The sequence below is a fragment of the Camelus ferus genome, chromosome 29 (assembly GCF_009834535.1).
Source record: "Camelus ferus isolate YT-003-E chromosome 29, BCGSAC_Cfer_1.0, whole genome shotgun sequence".
Lineage (NCBI taxonomy): Eukaryota > Metazoa > Chordata > Mammalia > Artiodactyla > Camelidae > Camelus > Camelus ferus.
The window spans coordinates 27,177,038-27,204,511 of record NC_045724.1 but is presented as its reverse complement, the minus strand read 5'-3'; the positions used below and the strand labels follow the sequence as shown (position 1 = coordinate 27,204,511).

Below are 27,474 nucleotides of genomic sequence, written 5' to 3'. Positions count from 1 at the left end.
GGGCGGGCCCTGCTCGATAATGAAATGAAATAGTGCTTTTATTTGGCTTTGTTTTCCTTAATAAAGCCTTAATATCTCGGGAGTCAAAGGTAACTATTTGCGGGTCTCTTGCAGGGGCCCGCTTTGGGTTTTAATGTTTATTTTTGGTGTAAGTGGCATACATGGCTCCCTGGTCATTGAGTGTATGAAGCAGACAGTGTAGACGGTGTGCGTCTGGCGCAGGCAGGCATTCTAACCAGTGGTGCCTCTGTGACTCTGTCCCCTGCAGGTGCTCCCAGCGACCAGAGCAGCGGCACGTCCTCACCTCTTTGTGACAGCGGTTTGCACCTCAACTACCACCCCAACAACACAGTAAGATGGCCAAGGCGCAGCCCCCATTAGTAAGGAGGGAGCCCAGGGAAGGTCCGGGAGAATACGTGTAGCGTCAGTGCACAAAAACTGCTGTGAAGTCCGGTTTCTCTGATATGTTTGAAATCCGTGGTTGCTTCATGATTTAAGGATCACGATAATCCAGGGAGGAAAAACACGAGTAGGTCAGTTACTTTTTTAATGTCACTTTTCTCTTCTCAGGTCTGTATGAAGCCCTTTGTGAGCTACAGAAACTTACCTTTGGGACACCACGTGTCACATCATATAGTCACCTAATAACATTGCATATTATATGTGGTTTCATGTTCTATGTCATTTGACATAACTTTCATCATTTTTTCTTTTGAAATTATTTTGCTATAAATGGCTATATAATTTGCCACACATTAGGATTTCTTAGCATCCTTCATGCACACCAGGGAATTAATGCAAAGTGGGGAGACCTAACCTACACATTACATGAGATGTGAGGAACGTTAAACTATGCATGTATTTAATAATTGATAAAATTGACATGTTTGTTTTATACCCATTTAATAAAGTGTCCATTTTGATTTTCCACCTGTATTTGGGAGTAAGCAGGTTTTTCTTTTTTCTTTCCTAATAGATTTTTGAAACTCCTTGTATCTCCCCCTTCAGAACATTCGCACGTTCTGAAGACAAACGATTCTGCCTGGTTAAACGTGAGGCTCACAGGCATCCCCTGTGCTCACTTTATGCGGAATTTTTGTTTTCTGTTCCACGTGTTAGGCTGTGTGAGACACGTAGCTTTTTCTTCTGACGTGGACGGTTCACTCTCCACTGGGAATCCTTGCCCTCGCTGTGGCATTTTTCTTCCAAGCCCTCCTCTTGGGCACCTCCAGGCCCTCTTGGAGCCCATCGTGCTGAACCGCACCAGCACCCATCGCGGCTGAAGGCCTCCGGGCCCCACGCCTCTCCCGTTTGGTTGGTTTAGCTCCTGCAGGGGAACCCTGGGCACCACCAAGGGTCATCTGTGCAGGTGTAGACCCGCCACACCGGGGGCACTTCATCTGGCTGCCTCTTTTACTTTGTTACCAGAGAAATCGTCCCACGAGGGAGGCTGTTTACAATGCGGATCTTCGGAAGACCGGGATCTGAGTGACTTAGCGGCTGCTTTCCTGGTGGGGAAACGGCTAGACACACCCTGGGCCCCGCAGCACTCCAGGGCCCGCGAGGGGCAGTGGGGGCCACTCCAGCCTTAGTGATGGGGCGGCTCGGTCGGTTCTGGCCCCAGGGCCTCGTCGGTTTGCCCTCGTGGGTCACACAGGGTCGCTGTTTCTTTCTGCAGGTGCCCTCCTGCAGAAAGGACAGGGGCACAGGGGCTGAGCGCTCGGAAGCGCTTCATTTCCCTTCTGTGAGAGGGACCCGTGACGGCCTGTCTCTGGGACAGGCGCGGGGAGGCCGGGGCATCACAGGACCCTGCCTGGGACTCATGGGCTGGGGGAGTGGCGTTTCTGCACCTGTGGGGTCTCACTCTGCTAAGGAGCCTGAGCCCTGACGGCCCTGCCGAGCTGTCACCACCGCCTGTGTCATGTCATGTGACGTGAAGGCTGGGGGAGAGGAGGATGGCTCCTGTGGCCCCTGGTCTGGCCCCTGGGGCGGCCCCACAAGCATGTCTTACATGGTGGAGGGGGGGCGTCCTGGGGACCAGCCACGGCCCCTCACCACCGTCGGAGCCAGGCCTCCCTCTGGCTGCGGGACGCGGCTGAGGACTTGGCCGACCCTCACGGGCACCGTGGTTGACAGTTACCATAAAGAACACTCAACCTTTAGCAAAAAATACGTAACAGTTTTTCCCCTAAGCAATTCTGAAGAAATTAATACCTGAAAGAGGCTAAAAATTTTAGGCTCACGGGGCTTCAGCACCTGCGCTAGAGCAGTCTCCTCCAGCCTCAGGACGGGCACGGTGGGGTCTGGCAGCAGGGGAGCCGGCGCCGGGGCCCCAGGCCGGACGGAGCCTGGCTCTCACAGCTCCTGCGCCGTGAGTGTCGGCGTCCTTCCCTGTGTGCCGCTTGTGAGCAAGTTTAGCAATGAAGCTGGGATCGTGAAAGAAGGGTGGATTCACATCAAGTGAAAAACTCAGATTTTATTCAAATACATGTCTTCTCTACACATAAGGAGAAAATACCCACACTTTTTTAATGACACCTAAAATAACATGTAATCTTAAACCTGTAGAAAACAACATAAGGAAATACAAACATTGTGTGAACATGAGGGTTAAACAGTGGACAGAGGTTTCCTTGAGTCGAGCTGGAGAGCTGTTTTAGGGGAATGTTCATTCTACTCAAAAATCTTTCGAAGTAACTGATGGATCACAAGGCCTTCTAACAACGTTTAATGCTGAGCAGATAGAAACCATTTGCTTAATTGAATGAACTATGATTACTTGACTTTTGTCACAAGCTAGTTCTTTGCAGTTAGTTTCACCCCACCTTTCCCATTCTTGAGTGAATTCAGTTGTCGCAGTTTTATTTTTTTCTTCCTCCTCCTCACCCCATTTTTTCATGTTTTCAGCAGTTTGGTTCTTGATCTCAGTGTGTCCCTCCTCACTTTCTCATAGAATTCCGTGGATAGAGAAGTTAACACAGGTAACTTCACTGTCAGTGAACACGAACGTCTTGTGGTATTTTATCCGCGTCTTGTGATGGTTTAGGGATAGGCGTCCCTCAGATGAGGAGGGCTTGTGACGTGGAACCCACGGCACTGAAGGCTCGTTTCCTTTTCAGGACACGTTATCCTGCTCCTCGTGGCCCGCGTGCCCCGGGCTGAGGTGGGAAAAGCGATGGTGCGACCTCAGACTGATCCCTCTGCTCCACTGCCGCTTCTCCCAGTACGTGCCGGGGACGGACCTGAGCCGGTGAGTCCCGCGGGCGGCTCTCCCTGGCCGTCCGCCCCCAGGAGCAGGCCGAGCTGCCTGCACGCGGCAAGGCGCGCGTCAGCGCAGGTGGCCGAGGCGTCGTCCCGCGCTGTTCTCTTTGTTCCCGCTGTCTGTGTAACTTCGTGTTGAGCGGTTTCGCTCCTTTGATACTTCCTGAGACTTGGTTTCACTCAGTATTTAACTAATTTTAGGAAATGCTCCACGTGCGCTTCAGAGAGTGTGCAGTGTCCACACAGTGCAGCCCGGTCACGTTTTTCACTGGAGATTGGGATCCTCTAATAACCTAGTAGTGTGGCTGCTTCTCGTTTAGAACTCCACCCCTGAAGGCCGTCTGGGTGGTCCCAGGGGTTGGCTTTTCCAGACAGAGCTGCTGTGAGCGCTGGAGTGTGGGCTTCCATGCGGAGAGGCATCCTCACTTCCTTGGGCGCGAGCTCGCAGCGCAGCTGGCCGCACGGCAGCAGCTGTTTAGTTTACCGAGGGGCAGACAAGGGTTTGCGGGGGGCCGTGCAGCCCCGCAGCCCCGCGGGGCGGGCGGCGCCGTCCAGGCCCCCGCGTCTCTGCCGGGCCGCGGTGTTGCTGTCTTCCGTTTCGCCGTTCCTGTAGCTACAGCGCAGGTAGGATCTACCGCCGTGGCCTGAATGTGCACATCCCGGTGCTGCTGGGCGTCTTGCCCTGTGCTTATCCGTCGCATGGAACCCTCTTTGGTGAAATGCCGCTTTGTCTTTGGACCATTTTGTAATTGGTCTTATTTATGTATTTTTATTTACTTTTTGACTGCTGAGATTTGACAGTTTTATATGTGTTCAAGAAAAAACTCCTTTGTCTCAACACACACGTTTTTGTATTCTAACTTTTTCCACTTTTTTCAAATATTTAAACATTTTGATTTTCAGCATTCCCTCTATGATGTTGTTACACCTACACCGTCTTATTTTGCCTTAATTGTTGCCTAAGCATCACACCGTATGTCTCCGTCCTTCAAGCTGCTGTAACAACACAGCAGATGATAGCAGCGAGCAAGCGGCAGAGACGTGTGCGCGCAGCCCGGAAGCCGGAAGTCCTAGCCGAGGCGCCGGCGTCACGGTGGAGTCTCTGATGGAGACCCCGCCCTGGCTCACGCGCGGCGTCTTCTCGCTCTGTCCCCCCGAGGTGGAAGGGACCAGGGATCTCTCGGGAGCCCCTCCCGCAATCGCTGATCCTGTTCCCAGGGCTCCACCCTCCCGTCGTCAGCGTCCCTGAAGCCCCGCCCATCAGCCCATCACATTGGTCATCGGGGTTTCAGACCACAGCACCACACAGACGTGATTTATGACTGTTTATAAATGCAATTTACTATTTTTGTCTTTTTCAGAAAACGCTAGAAACTTAGAACACTTTAGCTAACTCCTTTCTTTCCTGTCCTTGGGCATATTTCTGATGAGCTCTGATTCACGTGTGCAGCCTGATTTCCTGAAGATATTTTATCACCGCGTAACTATTCCTCAGCAGTGACCCACCTTTAACCTTTCTTTTGTTCATCTTTATTTGTTTTGGTTCTATTTTTCTTCTGCCTTAAGAGCTTTTTAGAATATTTCTATTAATGGCATTTTTAAATGTATGAATTTGTTTTGTTTTGTTTTTACTTTTAAAAATGTATGTAGTTGCATGGAGTAGAAGTGTTCAGCTGAAGCAATTTACGAGAAAAAAGAATTTGCATGAGTGCAGATGAATTCTGACATTTTTACTTTTATGGCACCTCAGCACAATTGAATTAATTACACTCGATAAACATGACAGTAATAGTCAGTTACAGACCCAGCGCTGTTCTGAGTGGATTGCACAGCAGTTCACATTCAAGAGCTAACTTATTCTTCACTCATTGCCTAAAAAAATATTTTTTAACATTTTTTAATTGAGTTATAGTCATTTTACAAAGTTGTGTCAAATTCCAGTGTAGAGCACAATTTTTCAATTATACATGAACATACATATATTCATTGTCCCTTTTTTTGCTGTGAGCTACCACAAGATCTTGTATATATTTCCCTGTGCTATACAGTATAATCTTGTTTATCTGTTCTGCGTATGCCTGTCAGTATCTACAAATTTTGGACTCAATAAATACTGCTTTAGTATCTGTACGTGGGAAGTGTTGAGGTTGAGGGACAAAGCTGCCATGTTCATTTTCCACCCAGAGAAATCAGAGGTCAGAGAGTGGCATGAACTTAAGTTCTGTGCCGTCACCTTACAGGAGTGGGAGGGACGTGTAGGGCTTGTGTGGGGATGATGAGTTGCCAAAATTCAAATCGGGAGATGAACTGGTGATTCCGCTTTGGGAGACAGGTAACGAAACTGTGGAAGAGCTTCTGACGAACCTCAGCCAACGGTGGCGGTTTTGAGCCAGGAGCCGGGACAGACCATGCATTGGGCAGAGAGCACACCGAGGTGGCCCCTTGGTGGAGACGCCCCTGAACTTGCTGCTGGTGGACTGAGCTCAGTGTGAAACAGAGCGAATGGCTGGAATCACTGGCCCCACGGTCTCCTTTCATTTTGCCCTTTTCTTCATCATCTCTCCAGTAATTAATAACCAACTCAGGAAAAGTGGCTTATTTTTCAAATACTGTTTGAGTCGGTTCTCTCCAGGAAGAGATGCCCTGCCCTGAAATATTCTGACCCTTGTTTGAGTATCTCGAGACCCTTCCTCCGTCCCTGCCTGCAGCAGCATCGCGCCTGCTCTAACCCACCGCAGACAGGCCTTCGCAAAGTACCGACACGAGCCTCTCACTCCTGGGCCCTGTGCTTCCCAGGGCTCTCCCTGCCCGGGACAGGTGGCGATGCTGAGCTGGCGTGCAGGGCCCGCTTCCATCGCATCCATCGGGCTTCACCTAGTCGCCGCCCTGTGACTTGCCACTTCCCAAGACGCACGTTGTAGTGACGACCACACTTCTCTCAAACTGCCATGCTTGTACGAGGCTGACGTTCGTCTTTGGAGTCCTTCCCTCCTGTCTGAAGGGTGTGCCTTCTCGCCTTTCCCGTGTCTAAGCCATCCATACCTTGGGACCCGAAACCCTGCAGGGATCTGACCACCTGCTCCCTCGTAATCTGTGAAGGAAGGCGGCACTGAGCCACACCCTTCCTCACCCTTTATGAACCCCTTCAGCCAGCTGCTTCATTCTCACTCTCCCCGACACAGGTTTGTTTCAGTCCCACATCATCTCATCTTTGGCCAGTTACCCAAACTGGTCCAACAGGGCCACTCCCTCCCTCCGCACGAATTGGACTGTGCAGCCAGTCCTCCGTGGGACGTTCGGCTGCGGGTCCCGTGGACTCTGAGCTGCTCACACAAGGCTCACACCCTCCTCCTCGGGCTGGCCTGCCTCTCCGTGGGCTCCCCGCTGCCCTTCGTGGACAGGGGATCCCCGCCGCTGCAGACTTGCACATTTTGGTCTCTCCACCTCTTCCTCGTGCTTAAAATGCCTGCTCCCTCTGCCTTCGCCTGTTCACGCCTCAAAAACTAAACATCACCTACACCTGCCTACGTGCGATCTAAGAGCAGCAGCGACTCAAAGCATGCACCACTTAACCGAGCGCACAAGAAGTGCATGCATATTCATGGGGATCCTGCTGTGCCGAAAAGTAGTTATGAATGCTTGGTGTGCAGTATATTTTTCATATAAAGGGAAAACTAAATTTGAATTTTAAATGAATAAACCTAGTTTAAAATTCAGCAACACTGGAGAATAACTTTTATTGCCAGAAAAGTGATCAGGAATCCTTAGAAAAATATAAGACAATATTGAGCAGAAAGTGGGAAAAAACCCTGCACTCAGAAGCCTAGGTTACCCAACTCTAGCCATGCAACTGCTTTCTTTCAGCAAGTGTGTGTGTGTGTGTGTACAAAGAATTGTCATTTAGCCCGGGGACCCTCAAGGCTACAATAATTGTGGCTAAAGTTTAATGTCTCACAGCACAAAACCGAATTAACAGGTAATGCATTTTATTGATTTCAGAGAGCGTACGATCAAACAAGATGAAACACATAAGTTTTGGCTTGACAATTTCTGATTATCTTGACCCAAAAATGACATTTTCTGAAAGCTGCAGACACCGCCGCGCACTGCCGCTGCCCCTCAGTGCTGGGTGGCGGACGTCGTCACTGAGCTGCCCCAGACACTGCAGTCGGGACCACATGGCGGTGGTTCATTCACGAGCTTCTGTGACACGTGAAAGCATCTGGGTCCTACCAGTTACTCCATGAATTCTGACTGAATCCGTAAAGGATATTTTGCTCATTTTCTTTTGGGGAAATCGAGGCACAACAAAGTAACCTAATTTGCCAGTGTCCTTATTTATTCAATAACAGAGGCAGAAATGGGGCCCAGGCTGCCATCCTTATGCCCCGTCTGCCTTCCAAGAGGTACATGTAAGCAAAGAACCCGTTTAAATACTTCACTCGTATTCCTGAAAGGGTTTCTGACAAACCCACCTAAAAAGTGGAAACAGAATGTAAACGGTGATGTATGTTGGCAGCTAAGCCCAAGTTTATGAAAGGTCAGTCTTCAGACTGACTCCGCGTGGAGACGACGCGGCGCGTGTGACTGCACGGACGGCAGACTGGCTCCGGGGGCGCTGGCTTTAACCAGCTGAGGTGCCCAGGCGCCGTGACGTATTTACAGCAGAGAGGACGGCGATGTTCAGGACAGACTGTAACTTACGGTGCATGAAGCAATGGTTGTGATGACCAGCGAGCAGAGAGAACCGTGTGCGACTAAACGCAGACTGGTTCCCCCACGGAGAGCTGAGCTTCCGTGCACCGCAAATCTCTCACTCACTCTTGAATATCAAAATTAAGTTAAGAAATTCAGGTCAAGTTGCAATATTCTTCTTGTGTTTAGCGTATTTTTTTCTTGCCACAAATTCAAAAGAACATCATTTCAAAGAGATGAAGAATAGTTGTCCCTTCTTAGGCTTTTTGTGTATTTTTAAGAGCAAACAAAAAAGAATATTTGAATATTTCCTGTTATCAGTAGAAAGCGCTTGGTCTGCAGCAGGTTTCTCTGGAGATATTCATAATGTGGATGCAGGGTGCCCGGATGGGAAAGGCTTTGCCTTGTGTCCAGTTCTGAGACCCGGACCAGTCTCGTGGGACGGGAGAGCGACGCGGCTCTCGTGATGGTCCTGGGCCAGACACGTGCCCGTCATGGGGGGGTCTTTGCTTGTGGAGATGAAATCACGTGTAGAATCTACAAACACCTACTCAAAAAACTCAGAAGAGAGAGAAAAACTATTTAATTGGAGAAAAGCATATAAATGTATGCCATTTACATCACATTTTGAATACTGAGTTAAAGAATTTTTCTATTGCTTCAAAATGGGCTGGGATTTAAATATAATTTGTGCATTTTCTGAAGTATATTGTGTCACATCACAGAGTAATTCTCAAACATGAGGATATGGCTACTTTTCATTCATTTGGGGTTTTTTTAAATCTATTCCTCTCCATTAAGCTTATATCGAAACATGCAAGAACCTGATACAGGAAAAAAAAAGTGAACAATTAGAGCTGTAGGAAGCTGCTTTAAATTCTATAGCACTTTTGTCGATGGCTCCATTTAATTTTCTCTAACAACAACAGAAACAGCAAAATCTCAGTGGAGGATTATAGAGACATTTAGGCTGACTGTTGCATTTTAAGTCAAGCGTGGTGGTTGTGCACCACACGCACGTAAACTTAGAGTGTGAGTATTCAGAGCAGGTGAGGAGCTATGAACTGCTTGAGAAGGTAGGTAACAGCTGGTTCCACAGCTGACAAAGTGCTCCAGCTCCTGACGTCACGTGATATGATGCCCAGTCTCTGGGTGTGTGGCTTTTGTGTGTCCATTCTGTGACATCAGAAAACGCACTGAAAAATGTCAAGAGGAGGCGATGGTACCCGAAACGATAAACACCAACGTGGGATTCCATGGCACGCGGGGAAAGAAGCCCCGTCAATGTCTTAGCTGTTTTCCACTTACGTAACGTACATTTGACATCTCAGAGGTTTTCCAGATTCATCTGAATCTCAGAATGCTTTCTCGTACCTCAGAATCATGTGTTGCCTGCATTCATCCTGAGGGCTCCTTTTAAAAACATATTTTTATGAGAAGTAAGCAAATAAGAATTTGAAGCTGCATTTATACTGTTTGAAAGAAGAGCTTTCGAACAGATAACTATTTCAAGTTGCTAAGAGACAAGTGAGATGATGCTTCGGTCTAATTTGTTCTGACACCTCCGCAGGCAGAACGCTTTTCAAGTCACGGCAGTGGACGGGGTCTGCAGCGGAACCCTCCAGTGCCTCTCGGCCGAAGACTGCAGTGAGTGGCTGCAAGCAATAGCGACGAACATTTCCAACCTCACAAAGCACAATGTGAGTACTGATTGCAGAACACCTGCCAGGGTTTAGCAGCCTTGGTGGATTTCTTCATATAATACGGATGTAACTTTGCATCAACTGCATGGTATTTGTCTAAGAGTGGGCCACCGCACGTCCGTCGTAAAAGCCATTGTGGATACTGGTTTAGAGAAAATCACTCTGTCCTGAGAGTCTTAGTCCAATGTATCAGCCCAAGAGTGCTTTTGCATCTAAGCTTCACAAACATTGCAGCGTTGACATTAGTTAAACGACTGGAAGTAGACATTTGGCATGTGATCACTAAAGCATCTGTCTGTCTGCCTGTTCGCTCGAGAGATTAGCCTGCATAAAAATAAATTAGAAATGCACGTAAAGTAAGTTTAAAAGTAAAAGACGATCATGCTATAGAGATGAGGTCAAATGACTAGAAAGAAAAGAGGAGTATTAAAGTAATAGTATTTTAGGAACACTTAAATAATGAATCATGTTCTAGTGTATGGACCATTGGAGGATGGGTGCAGGAGGAACTTGGAAAAAAACAAAAAAAGAGAAGAAAACAGCTGCAATCACTGAAGCCAACGTGCTGGCCGTTGTCTGTTCCCTTTGCTCGCCGATTCTCAGCAGCAGTAATTCTGTGAAATAGGGAGATTTTCATAGTTTTATGTGGAAATTCCTTGTAATTATGTTGCTCAATGAATTTTTTTCCAGAAGGTTATTGAATATAAAGTGAGAAAGATTTAGACAAAACGATTTTAATTTTACTTTACCATTATTCAAGGTGGCTCTGAAATAATTACGTGCATTTGGTAAACACGTCTAGTGGAAGACGGTGCTTCTCGGAGATGTGTCTCAAAGCTGGGCTTCACGGAAGCACGTTCATTTTCCTCAAGTTATATGCTTTCCCTGCAGAGAGGGAGGGTGACCGAGGCTGGGGTTTCCTGGAATGGGTTCCAGCTAAGCCGAAACCGGTTCCCATTGGTCGTGTGCTGTTATTTTGGGTGAAGTGGATTTGAACAGATTTGTAAAGGTAGAATTCAAGAGTTGTGAAAAACAGTGCTTGCTTCAGGTTAATCCTCTAATTCAGCTATACACACACACACACACACACACACGTATATTCTTTTTCACTTTCTTTTTCATTAGAGGTTATTACAAGATGTTGAATATAGCTCCCTGTGCTGCACAGAAGAGACTTGTTTGTCTATTTCATACGTGGTAGTTAGTATCTACGAAGCTCCCACTCCCAACGTATCCCTCCCCGCTCCCCTTCCCCCGGTAACGAGTTTGTTCTTTGTGTCTGTGAGTCTCTTTCTATTTTGTAAATATGTTCATTTGTGTCTTTTTCTCTTTTTTTTCTTTTTGGATTCCACATATGAGTGATACCATGTGGTATTTTTCTTTCTCTTTCTGACTTGCTTCACTTAGTATGACAATCTCCAGGTCCATCCATGTTGATGCAAGTGGCGTTATTTTATACTTTTTATGGCTAAGTAGTACTCCATTGTAAATATATGCCACAGCTTCTTCATCCGATTATCCATTGATGGACATTTAGGCTGTCTCCATGTCTTGGCTATGGTAAATAGTGCACTATGAACTTGGGGTGCAGGTGACTTTTCAAATTAGAGTTCCTTCTGGATAGATGCCCAGGAGTGAGACTGCTGGGTCACATGGTTAAGTCTATTTTTAGTTTTTTAAGGAACCTCCGTACTGATTTCTGTAACAGCTGCACCAACCTGCACTCCCACCAGCAGTGTAGGAGGGTTCCCTTTCTCCACAGCCTCTCCAGCATTTGTCGTTTGTGCGCTCTTCAGTGATGACCATTCTGGCTGGTGTGAGGTGACGCCCCATTGTAGTTTTGACTTGCATTTCTCTGATAATTAGTGATGCTGAGCACTTTTTCATGTGCCTGCTGGCCGTTGTATGTCTTCACTGGAGAAGTGCTTGTTCAGGTCTGCTGCCCGTTTGGGGTGGGGCTGTTTGCTCTTTGCTGTTGAGCTGTGCGAGCTGTTTGCACGTTCTGGAGGTCAAGCCCTTGTCAGGCTCATCATTTGCAGGTGTTTTCTCCCAGTCCATAGGTGGCCTTTTTGTTTTGTTTATGGTTTACTCTGCTGTGCAAAACTTATCAGTTTAACTAGGTCCCATTTATTTTTCTTTTATTTCTGTTTCCCGGGTGGACTGCCCTAGGAGAGCACTGCTGACACTTACGTCAGAGAATGTTTTGCTTGTGTTTTCTTCCAGGAGGTATATATAGTGTCTTGTCTTATTTTAAGTTAATTTTTTTGTGCGACGTGAGGGAGTGTTCTAATTTCACTGATTTCTATGCAGCTGTCCACCTTTCTTGAAGGATATTTTTTTAAGGAAAGAAAAATGATTCCAGATCCAGGCTTAGGATGTGGGAAGGAAGGGCAGTGATAGGCCTGTGAGTTAATCTGCATACACTTTTTTTGTATCTAAAACCATTTTAAAATAAAAGGTGTATTACTGTAAAAGATGCATAAGGATGTGTATATACATTAACATGAACACATGTACTTCCATCATTGTTACATGTATGTACATTGATCCCAGATACTAACGTATTTTCAGGATAACTGTCAGCTCTCTGATTTATTCAGCCATCGTTTCATTTAGTAAATACTTTGGAGGGCCTACAGTTTGATAGGTATTAGGGCTGTAATGAACAAAAATGGTCTTTGCCCTCATGGAGCAAATAGTCTAGTGGGGAGGGGAGGTATTAATTTAACAAGCACACAGGGAAATGTGTAGTTGCAGCTGTCATAGGTCACACAGAGAAATGCTTTGAGAGGCTGAGTGTGCACCCCTCAGAGAGGTGAGGGCCGTTCCCTGAAGTCGGCGGACGAACAATGAAAAAGGGCAAAGTAGGTGAATTGGCAGCAAAGGCATTTTATGCAGAGGTAACAGGGCGTCGCCACGCAAGAGCAAGGCTGTAGAGTGAGGCACACGCATGAACTCACCTAATACGGAGACTGTCACTGGTCCTGGGCAAAACGAAAAAGTTTAGACCAAAATAAGTGAGTTTTTCATAAATCTCAATTACTTTTTGGGAACAGGTTGTCAGTTTGATACATATCTTCCTATGTCTGTGGTGTCAAATGTCTGTTTTGTTACAAAATAATGATTATCGTAGGTAAGTTTTGTCTTAACTAAAATCGGTGTTTAATAAAGTAAGAGACTGTTTGCTTACGACATCACAGCGAACTGTTGGAAGTTTAATGCTTCTGGAAACGCATGTCTCCGAGTTGCTGAGCCAGAGCCTCGCTGACAGGGCAGTATAGATATGTCCCTAAAATAACTGGGCACTTGAGGTCACTGAGCACCAGGGCTGCAGAACCTGTGATGTCACCAGCAGAATACAAATCATTAAGGAGAGGTTCGATTTTGGAACGTCCCCAGGATCAACTCCTCAAGTCTCTCCAAGGCTGACCTCATCGTAACTTGAAAATGTTCGTGGTATTAACGGTCTCCATCTCAGCGCTGTTCACACGCACACGCACAGTGTGGCGGGGAACACAGAGTGTTCATCGAAGACTAAGGTAGTGGAAGAGACCAAGGGCTGTGAGCCTGAGTGGGGCGGGCACACGGCAGCGCTGGGGAAGGGGTCTGTGGGCACTAAGCCGGGGCTGGAAGGGCAGCCCCGAGCGCTCGCTGCCTGGTCACAGGGGTTCATGCGACGCCCTGGCCAAGCCGTCCCTGCCGCGTGGAGGGAGCTAGGCTTTGGGGTCCACAGACGTGTAGGTTGGGGCTTCGTGAGCCCCTTCAGAAGCAGACCTTAGGTTTGCTTCCGTCCCTGCGAGGGCTGAGTGAGAGACTTCCGATCTGCTGGCCCTGAAAGCCCACTGAGACGTCGGCGCTTCTCTTCTCTGCAGTTTCCCTCTAGATTAAATGATTGGATCCCTGAGCCGCCGGCAAATGCAGCATCGATTTGCTCGTTGCACGTGAAGGTGCAGTCTTGGTTTTGTCCCGTTGTCTCTGAGATTCTTCCTCTTCTGAGAGATGGTTGTTTGGATAACAGAATGTTGGTAAATCTGGACAAAATGAGTTAAAATAAATGTCCAGTGGTGACTAGACCATTAGGCAGCTCTAATTTGTCAAGCCAGAGATCTGCACACAGTCCCTTGTTTTTAAAAGAGACAGAGGAAGCAGGTAAAAGGCAGAGCTCTGTTTCAGCCACGTTTCATGGGTCTGCCCTTTCCCATCGTTCTCTACCGCTGCAGCGCTAAGATAAACCCTGACCAATACACAGAGAATTTCATGTGCCACTTCTCCCAAGGTTACCTACTAACATAAAAGAATCTCCTCTGGTCTAAATTCTTCCATATTTATCCTATGCACGCATTTCCTCTATTGGAATGGAATATGTTGCTTGAAATGTATCACTTGTGTGTGTGTGTGTATACAAACAGATAAATATATATAATATGCTTTTATTCTTAAAGGTTCATTGAGAATTAGTATGATCTTAAATGAAAGTGTATGATTGCATATGTGGGATTTTCAAGACATACAATTCATATTATGTGAAAAAGATTAGACTCTCTCCCTCAAATGTATCAGTTGTGAATGCTTTCAGTAACAATTAGAGACACCCTAAGTACTGATGGAGTAAATAGTTGAGTTTTTTTCCCCACATGAAAATAATTGTGGATGGTGCCATTTGCTGGAAGCCACCATCCACCCAGAACCCATCCCCTGCCTGCACACATTATCACTACTGTTATCCACTACCCTTGGAGTACTGGCTTTTACCTTATGTTTGCCACCTCATAGTCACACAAAGGCTGCAGCAGTTCCAAACATCACTTCAGTGTCCAGAACAGGAAAGAAAGGGAAGCAGGGTAAGTAGCACCAGCCACATGTCTCCCCTTTTATCAAGATAAGACAAAAATTCCCAGAATCCCTTTACTGGACTAATACTGCTCGCTTTCCTCTTGAACTCAGCCTGTGACAGTTCTGGGGGGTGAGTGGCTGGGCGGTGGCATGGCTAGTCTCTACTTTTTCTAGCATTTATGGTGATATGTCACCAAGAAAAGAAGTGTGCATGGCTTTTGAGTCAGACGACCAACAATATCTACTACATTGCTTAATACCAAAAGCATATAAATTCTCAAGATAACACACGAACAGCCGATACCCCTCTGATTTCCGTGGGACGATCGCAGCCCTCAGGACTCATGCACACTCACTTCACCAGCCATTCGAGCCCATCAGGATGTAGTTCACCCGTCTGCCTACATTTTACCCATTTACTTGCAGGAGCAAAAAAAAACTTATTTGGGAGTCATACATAATCCACAGAGAGCTGCTATACTGAATGGCAAACACTTGCAACTTGAAAAGAAAGGGAATATTTTTCCCATAATACCGTGGGGTGTGAAAAGCTGAAGGAAAAACTTTTGTCACGTCTGCCGCATTCAAAGGACTCAACAAAGCTCGTAGGTGAATTGAAAGTCATGACAAAATAAAGCCTAGAAGAAAGGAGATTTACCGAAAAGGAACTCGAGTCTGTGATCAGAGCTTCTGGAGTGCAGTTCTGACAGGCATGGGCGCCACTGAAGGCGACTTTCCTCCCTTCACGGCTGCTGGCGTTTCTGTGCCCTTAGATGCACTTTTCTGTGCTAGCGTGTTGTTTTCTGCACTGTTTCTCCTCACAGACCAAAATAGGGGCGCCAGGCACGCCGGTGGCAGCCGGAACTGGTTCCAGGGCGGTCGAGCCGAGGCAGCCAGGAAGCCGAAGCAGAGGAAGCGTGAGGGCCAGCCGGGCCTGTGCCGCGCGCGTGTTCCTTGCCGTCATGTCCTCGCTCTCTGCGTGACTGACTTGGCGTATCTCGTCAGGAGGGGTTTCGGTGCAGTAGCTAACCTGCTTTGGCTCTCAGGAAACTCCTCACCAGAAGTCAAGGTTGACATTGGAAAATAGTAGCTGATTCTTATTTGCACAACCCAGAGCATCTGCTTGGAGGTTAACTGAACAGTGCGATCATGATCAGATGGGCAGCTTCAGTGGACGCAGTGCTGTGCCCGCCTTGGTGCAGTCGCCCCCAGCCCCCAGCCGCTCCCCCGGGCCTGATTCTTCTGCCTCTCTTCCCGGCCAGAGCGTCCCCAGCTCCTGGTAGCTCAGGCCTCAGAGCTGCAGGTGCAGCGCCCGCACACACCGCCCCTTCTGCCACCGCTCCCGCCTCGGGCTGGATTCGGCAGGGCTCCGTCATGCCCCCGGCCCCAGGGCTGACCCCACCGGGCCCGCCCCCCACTGCTCCCAGACTAACGGCCACTCAGGAGGACCAGGGGGTGATTACTCCCCACGGGACCTGCACCGTCCAGTGGAAGTCAAGGGCCGGAAAGAGGCAAGCTACAGATGACCACCATCCCTCGGTAGACGGACCGCTGGGAAGCACAGTGACCACGTGACGCTCTGAAGGCGTCACTCCCTGGTGACAAACCCACAGTGACTGGCTGAGAAACCATGGCCACCGCCCCCTGGTGGACGCCTGCCTTCTGCTGTCCGGCCTCACGTCTGTTTGCCTGTGACTCTTGCTTCCATAAGACTGAACATCCTCGCTCAAGAGCAGTTTAACCCTTGTGGCTCTTCCTCAGGCTCTATTTCTGAAGAAGTGAGTCCAAGGAAACACCTTTGACCTCCAGATGCTCACTGAGGCCAAGCCTTCCGGGGCTCACCTGGTAGCAGGCCTTGTGTGGAAGGGAAGGTGTCCACGAAAATTTTGAGTTTGTGGCCCCTCGATTCAGTGTTTCTTGGACTCCCCTCCTCTTAAGACGGACCTTCAGAGCTGAGCACCAGCGAGCAGAGGCGGCCGCAGACACGTCCTGAGAGTCCTGTCTGAATCCTCAGCTGTAAGGCCTGTGCGTCCCCCTCGCCAGGACTGCTGACGGGTCATCTGGCAATGGTCAAACCTATTTCCTTCACCTTTGACCAATCCCGGCAGATAAAGAACATCTCATCACTTCCATCACTTCCTGAAACCCAGGGCTCCCACGCTGCCCCCGCAAGGACCCCTCCTCCCTCTCCGCACACATTGTTACCTGCTGTACCACACCTGCCAAAGGCCCAGAATTACCTGTCACCTATGCCAGACGATTCTGAGCATAGGAATCTGGTATCCTTGGCATTCACTTGGTGTCCAACCCACAGTCACGTCTGGCGTCTAGTGAGTTCGTGGGAGAACGAATGGCGTCAGCTCTGAGTGAAGAAACAGACATTTGTAAATGGCTACAACCTAGTTCAGCTTTCAGGCAGCTCATTCACGATGAAGATGTGTGTGTGTGTGTATGTGTGTGTACTATGTGTGAAATGTGTCATACATGTATTCTAATCTTAAAAACAATGATAGGTAAAATTTTAAAATTCTTGGACTAGAAAATAAAGTTTAAGACAGTGCCTTTAATCATCTCAAAATATCGATGTACTGTTAGCAGACAGGCTTTTGAAAGCAACATGGCGTGCTTCTGAAGTTGCTCCTACAGGCACGGGGAACAACCAAGGTAGCAAGGGCAGAGAGTCCAGATTCAGGGAAAAATGGGTGAAAAACTTGAGCTGAAATGGGGGCTCCTGCGGCAAAGATCAATTCTGATTCTTCCCTTCCCCGGTCAAGGCAGAGTCTGAGCAGCCGCAGGACCGGTGCGCGGCGGCGGCGGCCGCCCACACGCCAGCGCCCCTTGTCCCCGGGAGGGCCTGTGCCTGCAGGGTGAAGCTGTCTCCAGGCCCTCACTCGTCTGCTAGCTGGTATTAGCCACAGACCTGTAGGGGAGCTGGACGGTGGGTTCTTGCTTCCATAGGATTTATTTGCTTGGACAAATCTTCACAATTAATTTTCCTGGGAAAATACACCTTGTAAGCAGTGTGTGTCCGGGGAACACACCTCCCCAGCCGTCAAAGCCGACGTGTACATGAGGGTTAAACAGCAAAGAGTAACAGAATTAGGACCCAGGTTTTAAATGTAAGCTCTTCACTTACCCGTAAACCTTTAATTGGAAAAAAAAAATCCCTAAACATTTAAAGTGGGAGGGGGAAAAACTGTGTAAAGGACTATTTAAATGTCCTGTTGCATCTCCCTTTGTCTAAAGAGAATGTCGGGGGAGGATACTTCTGCTTTGATTGCTGGGCACAACTGGCGATGCTGAAATTGAATATACGAAATTAAGGAATTAAAAAATTAGAGTGATATTTAAAGCAGATGGGCACTCTAGTGACTTCAAATTTTATTTTTAATAAATCAAGTCCAAGCAGTTCTTTATTAGAACCAGTCATGTAATTATTCTTATCTCAATTTAACAGATCTGCAATAACTAACTTCCTTTAAGGGTTTCCATCATTAATATTCAATTAAATGCTTTCAAAGAAAAAAAGGGACACATTATCATTTCCCCCGGCGTTCAGACATCAGACAAGGTCTATATTGTTACTTAAAATACAGTTCATGCTGTTTAAGTAGATGTTCACTTTTGATGTTGGGTAAAATTGTAAAGTGGTAGAATTATGATTATTTTTTCAGTTTTTTAGTGTAAGAAATATTAGCTGAAAAGGTTTTGTGATGTAAGCTTTCTTTGCCTTTACATGTACCCCTCGATTTTTAAGCAAAATCACAAACTTAAAGTTTAAAGTTCTAATGAAGAGTCTCTAATGAAAAATCTACTGAATTTAAACTAAAATTTTATAACGCAGCAATAAATTCATATTGCTATGTGGTTTTAAATATTTGTTTCTTTAAATAAGACTTCATCAGTACAAAGATTCCCATAAGAAAAAGAAAGACACTAATGTAGTAAAATAAGATGGGAAAGCAAAATAAAGGGTGAAGATGTTTGACAAAATAAGAGGCAGCTTTTTCTCAATTTGATTAAACATCTATAAAAATATGTAGATGAGATGCAGCAAGAACTATTTTTAGTAATAAATTTTAGGATCTTGAAAATAACTTTCTCTTCTATTCCATTTCATCCACAACGTGAAGATTCTTCTCACGTTGGGTTTCCAATTTGTTCTTTCCCTTAAAAATTATTTAAAATTCTCCTTCTGCAAGAGTGTGTCTCCAGCACTTGACTTTCACATCTCTTGGGCATATTGTTTCCTATAGATTCAGACCCTAAGCCCTATTTGCCATTTGAGGTAATAGACCTGGTAAAAAGATATGTTTTAAAATTTGTGCTATCATAGTATTTTTAAATTTTAATTATTTATTGAAGTGCAGAAGAGGATAAAAATGAAAATGTAAAGGGGAGGGTATAGCTCAGTGGTAGAGTGCACGCTTAGCATGCACAAGGTCCTAGGTTCAATCCCCAGCACTCCCTCTAGAAATAAATAAATAAACCAAATCACCTCCACCCCCCAAAAAACAAATAAAAAAAGAAAATGTATTGCAGTAATAATGGTATATTTATTGCCAGTGTTTTTGTTAGTGTACGTGTTATGTACACATTAAAAAGCGTAACTTGTTTACATACATAAAAGGAGAACGACCGTTCTCCTCCTTTGTTCAGTTAACGTTAAACATGAACATTTTCCCATGACAGTAATTGCATCCTGACATCACCTCCATTTAATGGGCTGATAGGGATTTTGCTGTTTGTTAATGTCATAATTAATGAATGTTATTGTTTGACACACACATCATTTAAAATATATCATTACTGGAATAATGCCCTATGATTTTTGGCATATTAATCAGTGAAAACATTGCTAATTACATCTTAATAGAGGTGTCTAGAAAAAGAATCAGAGTATGAACATTCTTTAGTCTTGTAAACTAAGACCGATGTCTAAATCCAGCCGAATCAAGGCTGGGTTGAGGTTTTTGTAAGGCTCTGTGTTTTTCCTGCCCCAAAGATACAGCCCCCAGGCCTTGGGCTGAGAGCAAGCCTGATTCCAGGACAGGTCCTTCCCGGTGCCCCTCTCCTTGACTGCCTCTGGCTTCTCCTCGCTCCTCTCTCAGCATACATTTCTTAAACTCTTGTCTGTTTTCATAGATTTTCAGATTAATCTTTTTTAGCCTTTTGTCCTGTTCAGATTCAAAATTCAGCGAATGCCTTGAGGTGTTGTGTTTGAAGCCAGGAGCTCACCCTCCTCACAGTTGGGGGAGGCGGGGTGGGGGTGGGGGGATGATGTTCTCAGATTTCTTTAAATAAAATGCTTTCATTAAATGCACCTTCCCGTTCTGGTCACTATGAATAGGAAGGTAGGTGTGCCTCAGGCCATCCCGCCCCATCTTAAATGTGTGTGCATTACATTAAACACTGACGCAGGGGGAGTTAGTGGGTGATACATTGTTTTTCAAGGAATTAACCAATTATCCCAGCATTGTTCTCTACTCAAATTTAAAATACAATCTTTATCATTAACTCAGTAATACACATTTTAGATTTAATTTTTGATTTTCTATCAAAAGTCATTGGTTTGTTTGGCTTTGCAGTGGTAAAACCGTGTTTTAATTGTTGTAATTCCGTAGTGCATTGTCTACCCGCCCCCCAAGATGAATCTTAAAAGCCCTTGGGCGTATTTGACCGTTTACTCTTGACAGGCCCATAAAGGTCTAAAAATAGCTGCAGTAGAATAAAACCACCAGGTAATATTTTAATTTGGAAGACATTCGACATTCAGGAATGAATGTTTGTATTTCATATGAGGTTAATTATTAATTTTATTTTTATTAGGTTGATTAAAAAGCATTTTTTCTATTTCTTTTTTTTTTTCAAATTTAGGAAAACTACTATCTGTATTTCGTATTCAAACACCTTGAAGTTGCCTAGTCATTTTTTATAAACCACGTCTCGTTCACAAACAGGTTTTTGTTTTTAGTTCTCAGTGTCTCTAAAATTTAAAGTAAATGTCAAATTTTTTATGTTGAGATTTGTCATAAAAATTAAATTCCCAGAATTTCTGATATAATTAGAACATGCAATGTTTTGTCATAGCAAGAGGATGTGAGGTCTTAGTACCAGCTGCTGCCAGTAGCCCAAAATACGTACCAGTCTAGTGACTTCCGTTAGTTTTGCATTTTTGTTGATTTGTTTATATGGAAATCATTAGCAAAGTGGATAAATTGGGTTCTTTCAATAAATTACAAGGCTCTCAGCTTCGACTAAGAAAGGGGATGAAATCGGATCCTCGTTAAGAAGAATTAGGACCGCTGAGCTGGTTACAGGTTTCCGGGTCAGAGCCGGGAGCCTTGCACAAGCCCTGGGGATGCGCTGCAGTCCGGGCGGCAGCAGCAGGGGCTGGGGCCGCGGTCTGGGTTCAGGTCCAGGATTCTGAGAAGGTGGGAGCAGCCCGTGACGCCCCCCGAGCCCTCCCCGCCAGCCGTCTAGCTGTGATTGACAGGGCATGCGAGGTCACACGGGCCCAGAGCGAGGCCGAGGGCAGAAGAGGTGGGAAGGACAGTCTGCGGTTAAGGTTCCGGTGCAGGGAGGTCAGAAGTACCTGCACCGAGAACAAGGCAAAGTCAGCCGGACCCACAGGCAGGACCACAGGGGAAGGTCACTGACCACTTCTGCGCGGGTTTTCAGAAATGCTTTCATGGCGACATGGTTCTCGAATGTGTGTCCAAGAGCAAAGCCTGTGGTGTCAGACACAACCAGGCTGTGCCATGTCCCGGGGCAACTTAACCAATCCTATTTAATCTCTGTGCACCTTAGGTAGACATAATAAAAAAGAAGATTCTTACCCGGTGAAAAGGGGAGAGACAGAGGGAGGGAGGAGGGAAGGAGAGGGAAGGAAGGAAGAGGGAAGGAGGGAAGAGGGAAGGAGAGCGAGCAGGTGGGGGTCCGGGGAGCTTGTGAGCAAAACCTCCACAAGGCGTGTGTCCCCGAGGTCTGTACAGACTGGGACCCGGGACACCGGGGACACCTGTGAGAGGCAGGGGCCAGATCACGAGGGTCTGAGGGATATGGGATTCTGGGCAGGGATTAATTCATTAATTAAGAAAGGGCAATTGAAGATTTGCTTTTTAAAAATGCTACCCTAGATGGAGGGTGTAAGTGTGACAGAAGGGCAAACCTGAAATACTGCTGTTACTCATCTGTCTTTTATCAAGAAGAAAGTTACAGGAGTACGCACCTTCACCTGTGACGTCTCTTGTTGTTACATGATGAACTTGGTGACTGAATGCCAGAATCTCCTCCACAGCTGAGTGGGTGTAGGTCACTGTCAGGTCAGGTGCAGCAGGCGGGAGTGGGTGTAGGTCACTGTCAAGGTCAGGATATAGGTCACTGTCAGGTCAGGTGCAGCAGGCGGGAGGAGTCCCGCTCAGAAGGCTGTGTGTGGTGATTTGCTGGATAAGCCCTCAGGTCAGTTTTCATAAGAATTTTGTGAACAGAAGTCTGAGCCTCGCTGCCCTCTGTCTGCCTTTTCTGCCAGCGCTGTGATCTGTCTTGGAGGTTCCCAGTGTCCCAGCCAGTCCAGCGTCAGAAGTCAGTTATCAGGGGAAATTCTGGGCTTGCAGGTCTCCTTGTCCCCCCTCCTCCCTCCTCCCTGCGGAGACCCTGTCCTTGGGACCTCTCTGTGGAGCTCCTTCCAGGTGGCCTGGCGTCACGCTCTGTCTGTGATGCACTCGTTGACGTGTGTGTCCTGCCGGGATCTCCAGCGTCCTAGTCATTTCCTTACCAGTCAGGCATGAAAGAGCTTGGATTCCCTCCTTCAGACTGAATCGCTTTCTCTGGTTACAGCTGTTTTGTCATTTGGAAACCACCCTGGACCTGGGGATTCCATGAGCACCTGGGGAGGAGCCCAGAGCGCTCCCACCTGGATTCCCCAGACCGATGTGCGCTTCACGCCTTGGCCAGAGTGCTGAGCCTCTCTCTCTCCCCCCGTATTTTTGTCTCAGCCCAGAGACTGTTCTCCCTGTGAGCTGGCAACTTGCTTTTACATCATCAAGCATTCCTTCCTCCCTGTTCTTCTATGCACGGCATAAACTCTAGGTTTGGAAGCCACTGAAAGTACTATAGACATTCAAAGCTAAGAATTAAGATTTTTTTTTTTTTCTTTAGAAGTAACTTACATTCAAGACTAAGTTAGTCAAATACAAGAGTGAGATTCTTCGTTCCGAGTCGCCTGTCTCTTCACTAGCTCATCACCGAGCTGGGCGGACAAGACTTCGTGGACTTCTGCGTGCAAGGAGCGGTGCAAACCGGGGCGGGGCCGCGCAGCAGTAGAGCGTGTGCTCAGCGCGCACCAGGGCCGGGGCTCAATCCCCAGGACCTCTATAAAAAGCTTTTTAAAAGAGTGACGTAAACAGGTGGAAATCTATGATTTCATGAACTTATTTTTCAGGGAATCATAATACAAAAATAAATTAAAATAAACAATGTTAGATAACGCTAAGTAGTATGAAGAGGAAAAAATCAGGAAAAGGCCACTTTTAATGGAACACTGCTTTGCGCATTTACCCTGCTACCTCCAGGCCTAGAGGGTTGTAAAGAGACTCAATTTGCTTTATTTCTCATTCACACTGTGGCGACTTAAAAGAATTCATTTGCTTTCTTTTGGTCATTTCACACATTTTAATAAAAACTTTTGTTCAGGTAACTATTTTTTAATCTCAAGTTAAAATCACTCAGCGTATTCTCTGGTTAGACCGCATGAACCCAGATTAACCAGGAAACCCTCGTAGGGCTCCACAGGTTGTCCCCGTCATAAGAACGTAGCACCGTGTATCATCAGTGTGTGTGTGTGTGTGCGCGCACGTGTCTGTGCTATAAATCTGAAAGTACCTGCCTATCTAATTCATTCAAGGTATTGAATTCCTGTTTAGAAGATGTTCCAGTATGATTCAGGAAAAAACCAGAAATGGAAGCACTGTATATTGTTTCCTTGCACAAACCTGGGGGAATTCCATTTCAGCAAGCTTGATGGCCTAGGCCTGATTCTGAAAGGCAGTTTTCACTGAATGCCATTTTAAGTAAATGTCAGGCAAAGCAGTGTCAGTTACTTCACTTCAGTCATACGTTCTGCATTATTCAGAGAACTAAAATACATGTTGGGGGACTGAAAGACACAAGGCTGGATAGTACGTCCTCGAAGACAGTGGTTCACATAAAATATTGGTAGAATTTTATAGCAATCCTTAAAACCTAATAAAAGGCACAGTTGCACAACGTACTCAACATGGATTGTTTGACTGGTCAGTAAAACATGTTTAGAGTCCTGCTCTTTCTGCCTACATCTCTGAACTATCCTGATTTTAGCTGAAGGCACCAATAGTTTCAGAGATTTCCTGAGCTGATTCCTCACCAGAGCAAAAACTGCTTTGAAATGGTCGGATCAATGCAAGAAAGACAGGCTTTTTGGTACATGGCTGTGTGGAAATCACATAATCGCATCAATTTCTCAAGTTTGATTTTCTTCCGTGTTTTAACAGACACGTGTCCCCCCAGTCAGTCTGTTTTCTTAGCTGAGTCGTTTGGTGCTTCTCCAGCCTTGTGCACCCTGTTCATTACATTTCCTCTTAATTCACATTTCTCAGTAAGACAGAGGGGACTAAAACTAGAAAAGGAAAAAATAAAACAATTCACCAAAACAATTCCTAAGTGAAATGGTCTGTCTTAGTCTGATGTAAGATCATAGCATGCAGAGAGCACCTCTCAGGGGTCCCTAGAAACCCAGCTAAAGGTGAAAACCGGTTTTAATCAGTAAAACTTCTGTTGAACAGAGACTTTGTGTATCATAAGGTCATTTGTCTAAATCTGATGTTCATTTTCATTTGGTTTTTTAAGCTAGTTTACATGACTTAATACAGAGGAAACTCTTTCTCCGAAAATTTATTTTAAATTCTTAAGACGTGTTGTTCAATAAATTGTCTTAATGTAAATATTTATTTTATTCAATAAATTCAGTCCTAGCTGAAAATATTTCGATACACACACATCATCCTTTAGCGCTGGAATATTCCATTTCCTCTGTTCTCTTACGTGTTGTAACAATTGAATATAACACGACTTCAAAGTGGAAAGTAACATTTTAGAAAGTTACTCTCTGTGTTCTTAGTAGATTATTATTTAAAATTGTGTGAAAACATAGGCTTTTTGTTTCTCATAAAGAGAAAATTATTAGATGGGAATCCTTTGAAATGTTTGCATATGAAATTGGAACGATTTTAATAGCTAATTTAAAAATGTTTTCATAAGAGGTGATTGATATGCAGCGATTTTAGTGCGTCAGTATAGATACCGGTTTACGTTAACTCACTAGAAATAAGTTCTCATAAAATTTAAGGGACCTTGTGTTACTTCATCTCTGTTGTTCTCACTTTGATTATTTATCTATCATTGCAGATTAAAAAAATCAACAGAAACTTTCCTGTAAACCAGCAGGTAAGATGGAAAAACTCTCACAAAGAATCATGTATTTCTTTTATTTTATCTGTTATGGAAGGTAATCTTGACTGCATTTAACTTTTATGTGGAAATAATTGGTACTATCACTTGCCAACTTTAGGAAAATACATATTTTATTAGATTTCTTTTATATTATGTAATAGATCTGGGTTTTTTTCTAATATTAAAGGCAGTTTTAAGAAAAGCTTTCTATCTAAGTGAATTAAGTCAGAACTGTTTGGACAAAATAATCATATTTATTTGAATACAAAGTTGAATAACTCAGCTATTTACATTAGATCGCTTCACTGCGTCTTAACATTTGGAAGGCCTGTATTTAATTGATCTAAAAGTTAAAGGGAAGTTGAGTTGAAAGTTAGCTGACAGTATTTAAAATGAGTCTGAATTACTGTCTGAAAGGAAAATCATGTCAGATTAATCAACCTAAGAATATAGTTGGCTTCTTAGACTAACAATTGACTATAGAATAAAATAATTGTTTATAAAAATAACTGATTCCACTTACAGCTTTATTATGCTAAACCCAACTTCCCTTGCTTTCATAAACATAACGTGAACGTTAATTAGAGGGAGAAGAAGTGAGTGAGAGCCTGGCTTCTGGGCTCTCGTGAGCCGCCCCTGTGTCAGGTTTGTGTGAGGGTGGAATTGCAGTGACGGGACACAAAACTCTGACCCTTGGCATCAATCTCAGTTTACAACCGCTGATCAAAATCCAGACACCTCCCAGATCTGTTGGTAAATGGCGCTCCAGTCACAAGTTAATTTCAGTGGTGCAAATGTTTAAATCATCTGCAGCTCATTAAAACCAAGTTACTTCTCTTTTCTAAACCTCAGCTCCCTCGTCTGTAGCATTTGTGTGACAGCAACTGTCTTACAGGTTTGTTTTTGAAAGTTAAGTGATACCAAGTGTCAGGTTCTCAACATACGCCATGACTGACGTATCACATTCATAAGTGAGTTCTTTGCGGTCTGCAGCTTATGTTCTGCTGTAAACTGCACCGTCAGTGACGCCCGCGGCCCGACTGCCCGCACAGCCACGTGTGGCTGAGCAGGTGCTGAGAAGGGCTTCGGAGAGCGTGCTGTCCGCTGGCCGCCTCCCCGGCCAGGCCACTGCGCCCCTCCTCCAGCCGACGCTCCGGCAGGTGCAGGGCGGGGGGCGTGTGCGTGTGTCCGGGGCCCTTGCTCCGGGCGCCGGGCCGGCCTCCAGCCCAGAGCGTCTGGTTCACCCTCTCTGGGCTGACGCCTGGGAAGCTCCCTGTGTCCCTCCCAGCCCAGCCCAGGTGACTCCGAGGCTGGGAGCGCGCCGGTGATATCCTGGAAAAGCAGTTTAACAAGTTCCCAGGGCTGAGCAGGGGGAGTCACGAAGCCCACGTGACTCAGACAGAGGCTCCGCCAGGGGGCGCGCTTGCGACGCCCGGGCCCAGACGCTGTCGCTCCACGGTCAGACGTGGGAAACGGAAGATCTACTCTGGGGGAGTTCCTGCCAAAAAAATGAGCGAAGAATCTTTCATTTGAAATATTTCATTTCAGAATGACTCTAATATTTGTGTTTTCACACCCCCCCCCCCGCCTTTTCGACCCTCAGCGTGCGCCGTGTTAGCACTGAGTGTGATTTAACCACCGAATAGTCAACCCTGACCGTCCCCGGCTGCGCGTTATTTACGGCGACAACTGCAAGGGGCGTGTCCCCCGAGCCCCCTCCCGTGACGAGCGACGTCCCTCCCCACCGCGGCTCGTATCTAGGGCTCGAGTAACACTGGGGGAGTCAAATACAAAGCTGAAAATAAACCGTAATAAAAACTACCGGTATTCTGAGCCACTTGTCTATAATTGTCACAGGTAAACATTAGCATCCATGGCTTTTTATTTGTTAGCCTTTTAATATTACTGTAGTGAAATTTTATTTCAAATCTCTTAGCATTTCACAATTTTGGATTCATACTGAATTCTTCTTGACACTTTAAGCAGGAGTTAATAGATTTTTCCCTTACCACCTTCCTCCGTGCAAATGAAGTCTTTCAGGAAATAGGGTTCGTTTATAGGTCAACGTTCCTTCCTGTGCATAATAGGGAAAACTCACCCGCAAGGCGTGATAGCAGAGCGCTAGAAGATCAGGGAACATCCTCCACTGAAAATCTGAGCCGTTCCTCCCCCACTTCCCCTTTGGTAGCCATAGTTTGTCTTCTATGTCTGTGAATCTATTTCTGCTTTGTAAATAAAATTTTTATCTTTTTCCAGATTCCACAGATAAGGAATTTCCTGTGGTATTTGTCTTTCTGTTTCTGGCTTACTTTACTTAGTTTGATGATCTCCAGGTCCATCCATGTTGCTGCAAATGGCATGATTTCATTCTTTTTTATGGCTGAGTAGTATTCCATAGTATAGATACACCACTTCCTCTTTATCCATGAGCATCTTTAAATGGCACTGGCATATCCTCTCATGTGTCTTTCTCTACATGTTAAGCGTGTTCCTA

The 27,474-nt window shown here is 45.9% G+C and overlaps 1 protein-coding gene across 1 annotated transcript in view; it reads left to right on the top strand.

Annotated features, from left to right (window-relative positions):
• SNTG1 (syntrophin gamma 1) overlaps window positions 1–27,474 on the top strand; it is a 357,968-nt gene that overhangs the window by 285,993 nt on the left and 44,501 nt on the right. The window contains exons 11-14 of the mRNA XM_032469883.1: window positions 269–351; window positions 3,120–3,250; window positions 9,527–9,656; window positions 24,936–24,974. Of these exons, the coding sequence (XP_032325774.1) occupies window positions 269–351; window positions 3,120–3,250; window positions 9,527–9,656; window positions 24,936–24,974 (383 nt within the window). The remainder of the gene's footprint in view (window positions 1–268; window positions 352–3,119; window positions 3,251–9,526; window positions 9,657–24,935; window positions 24,975–27,474) is intronic.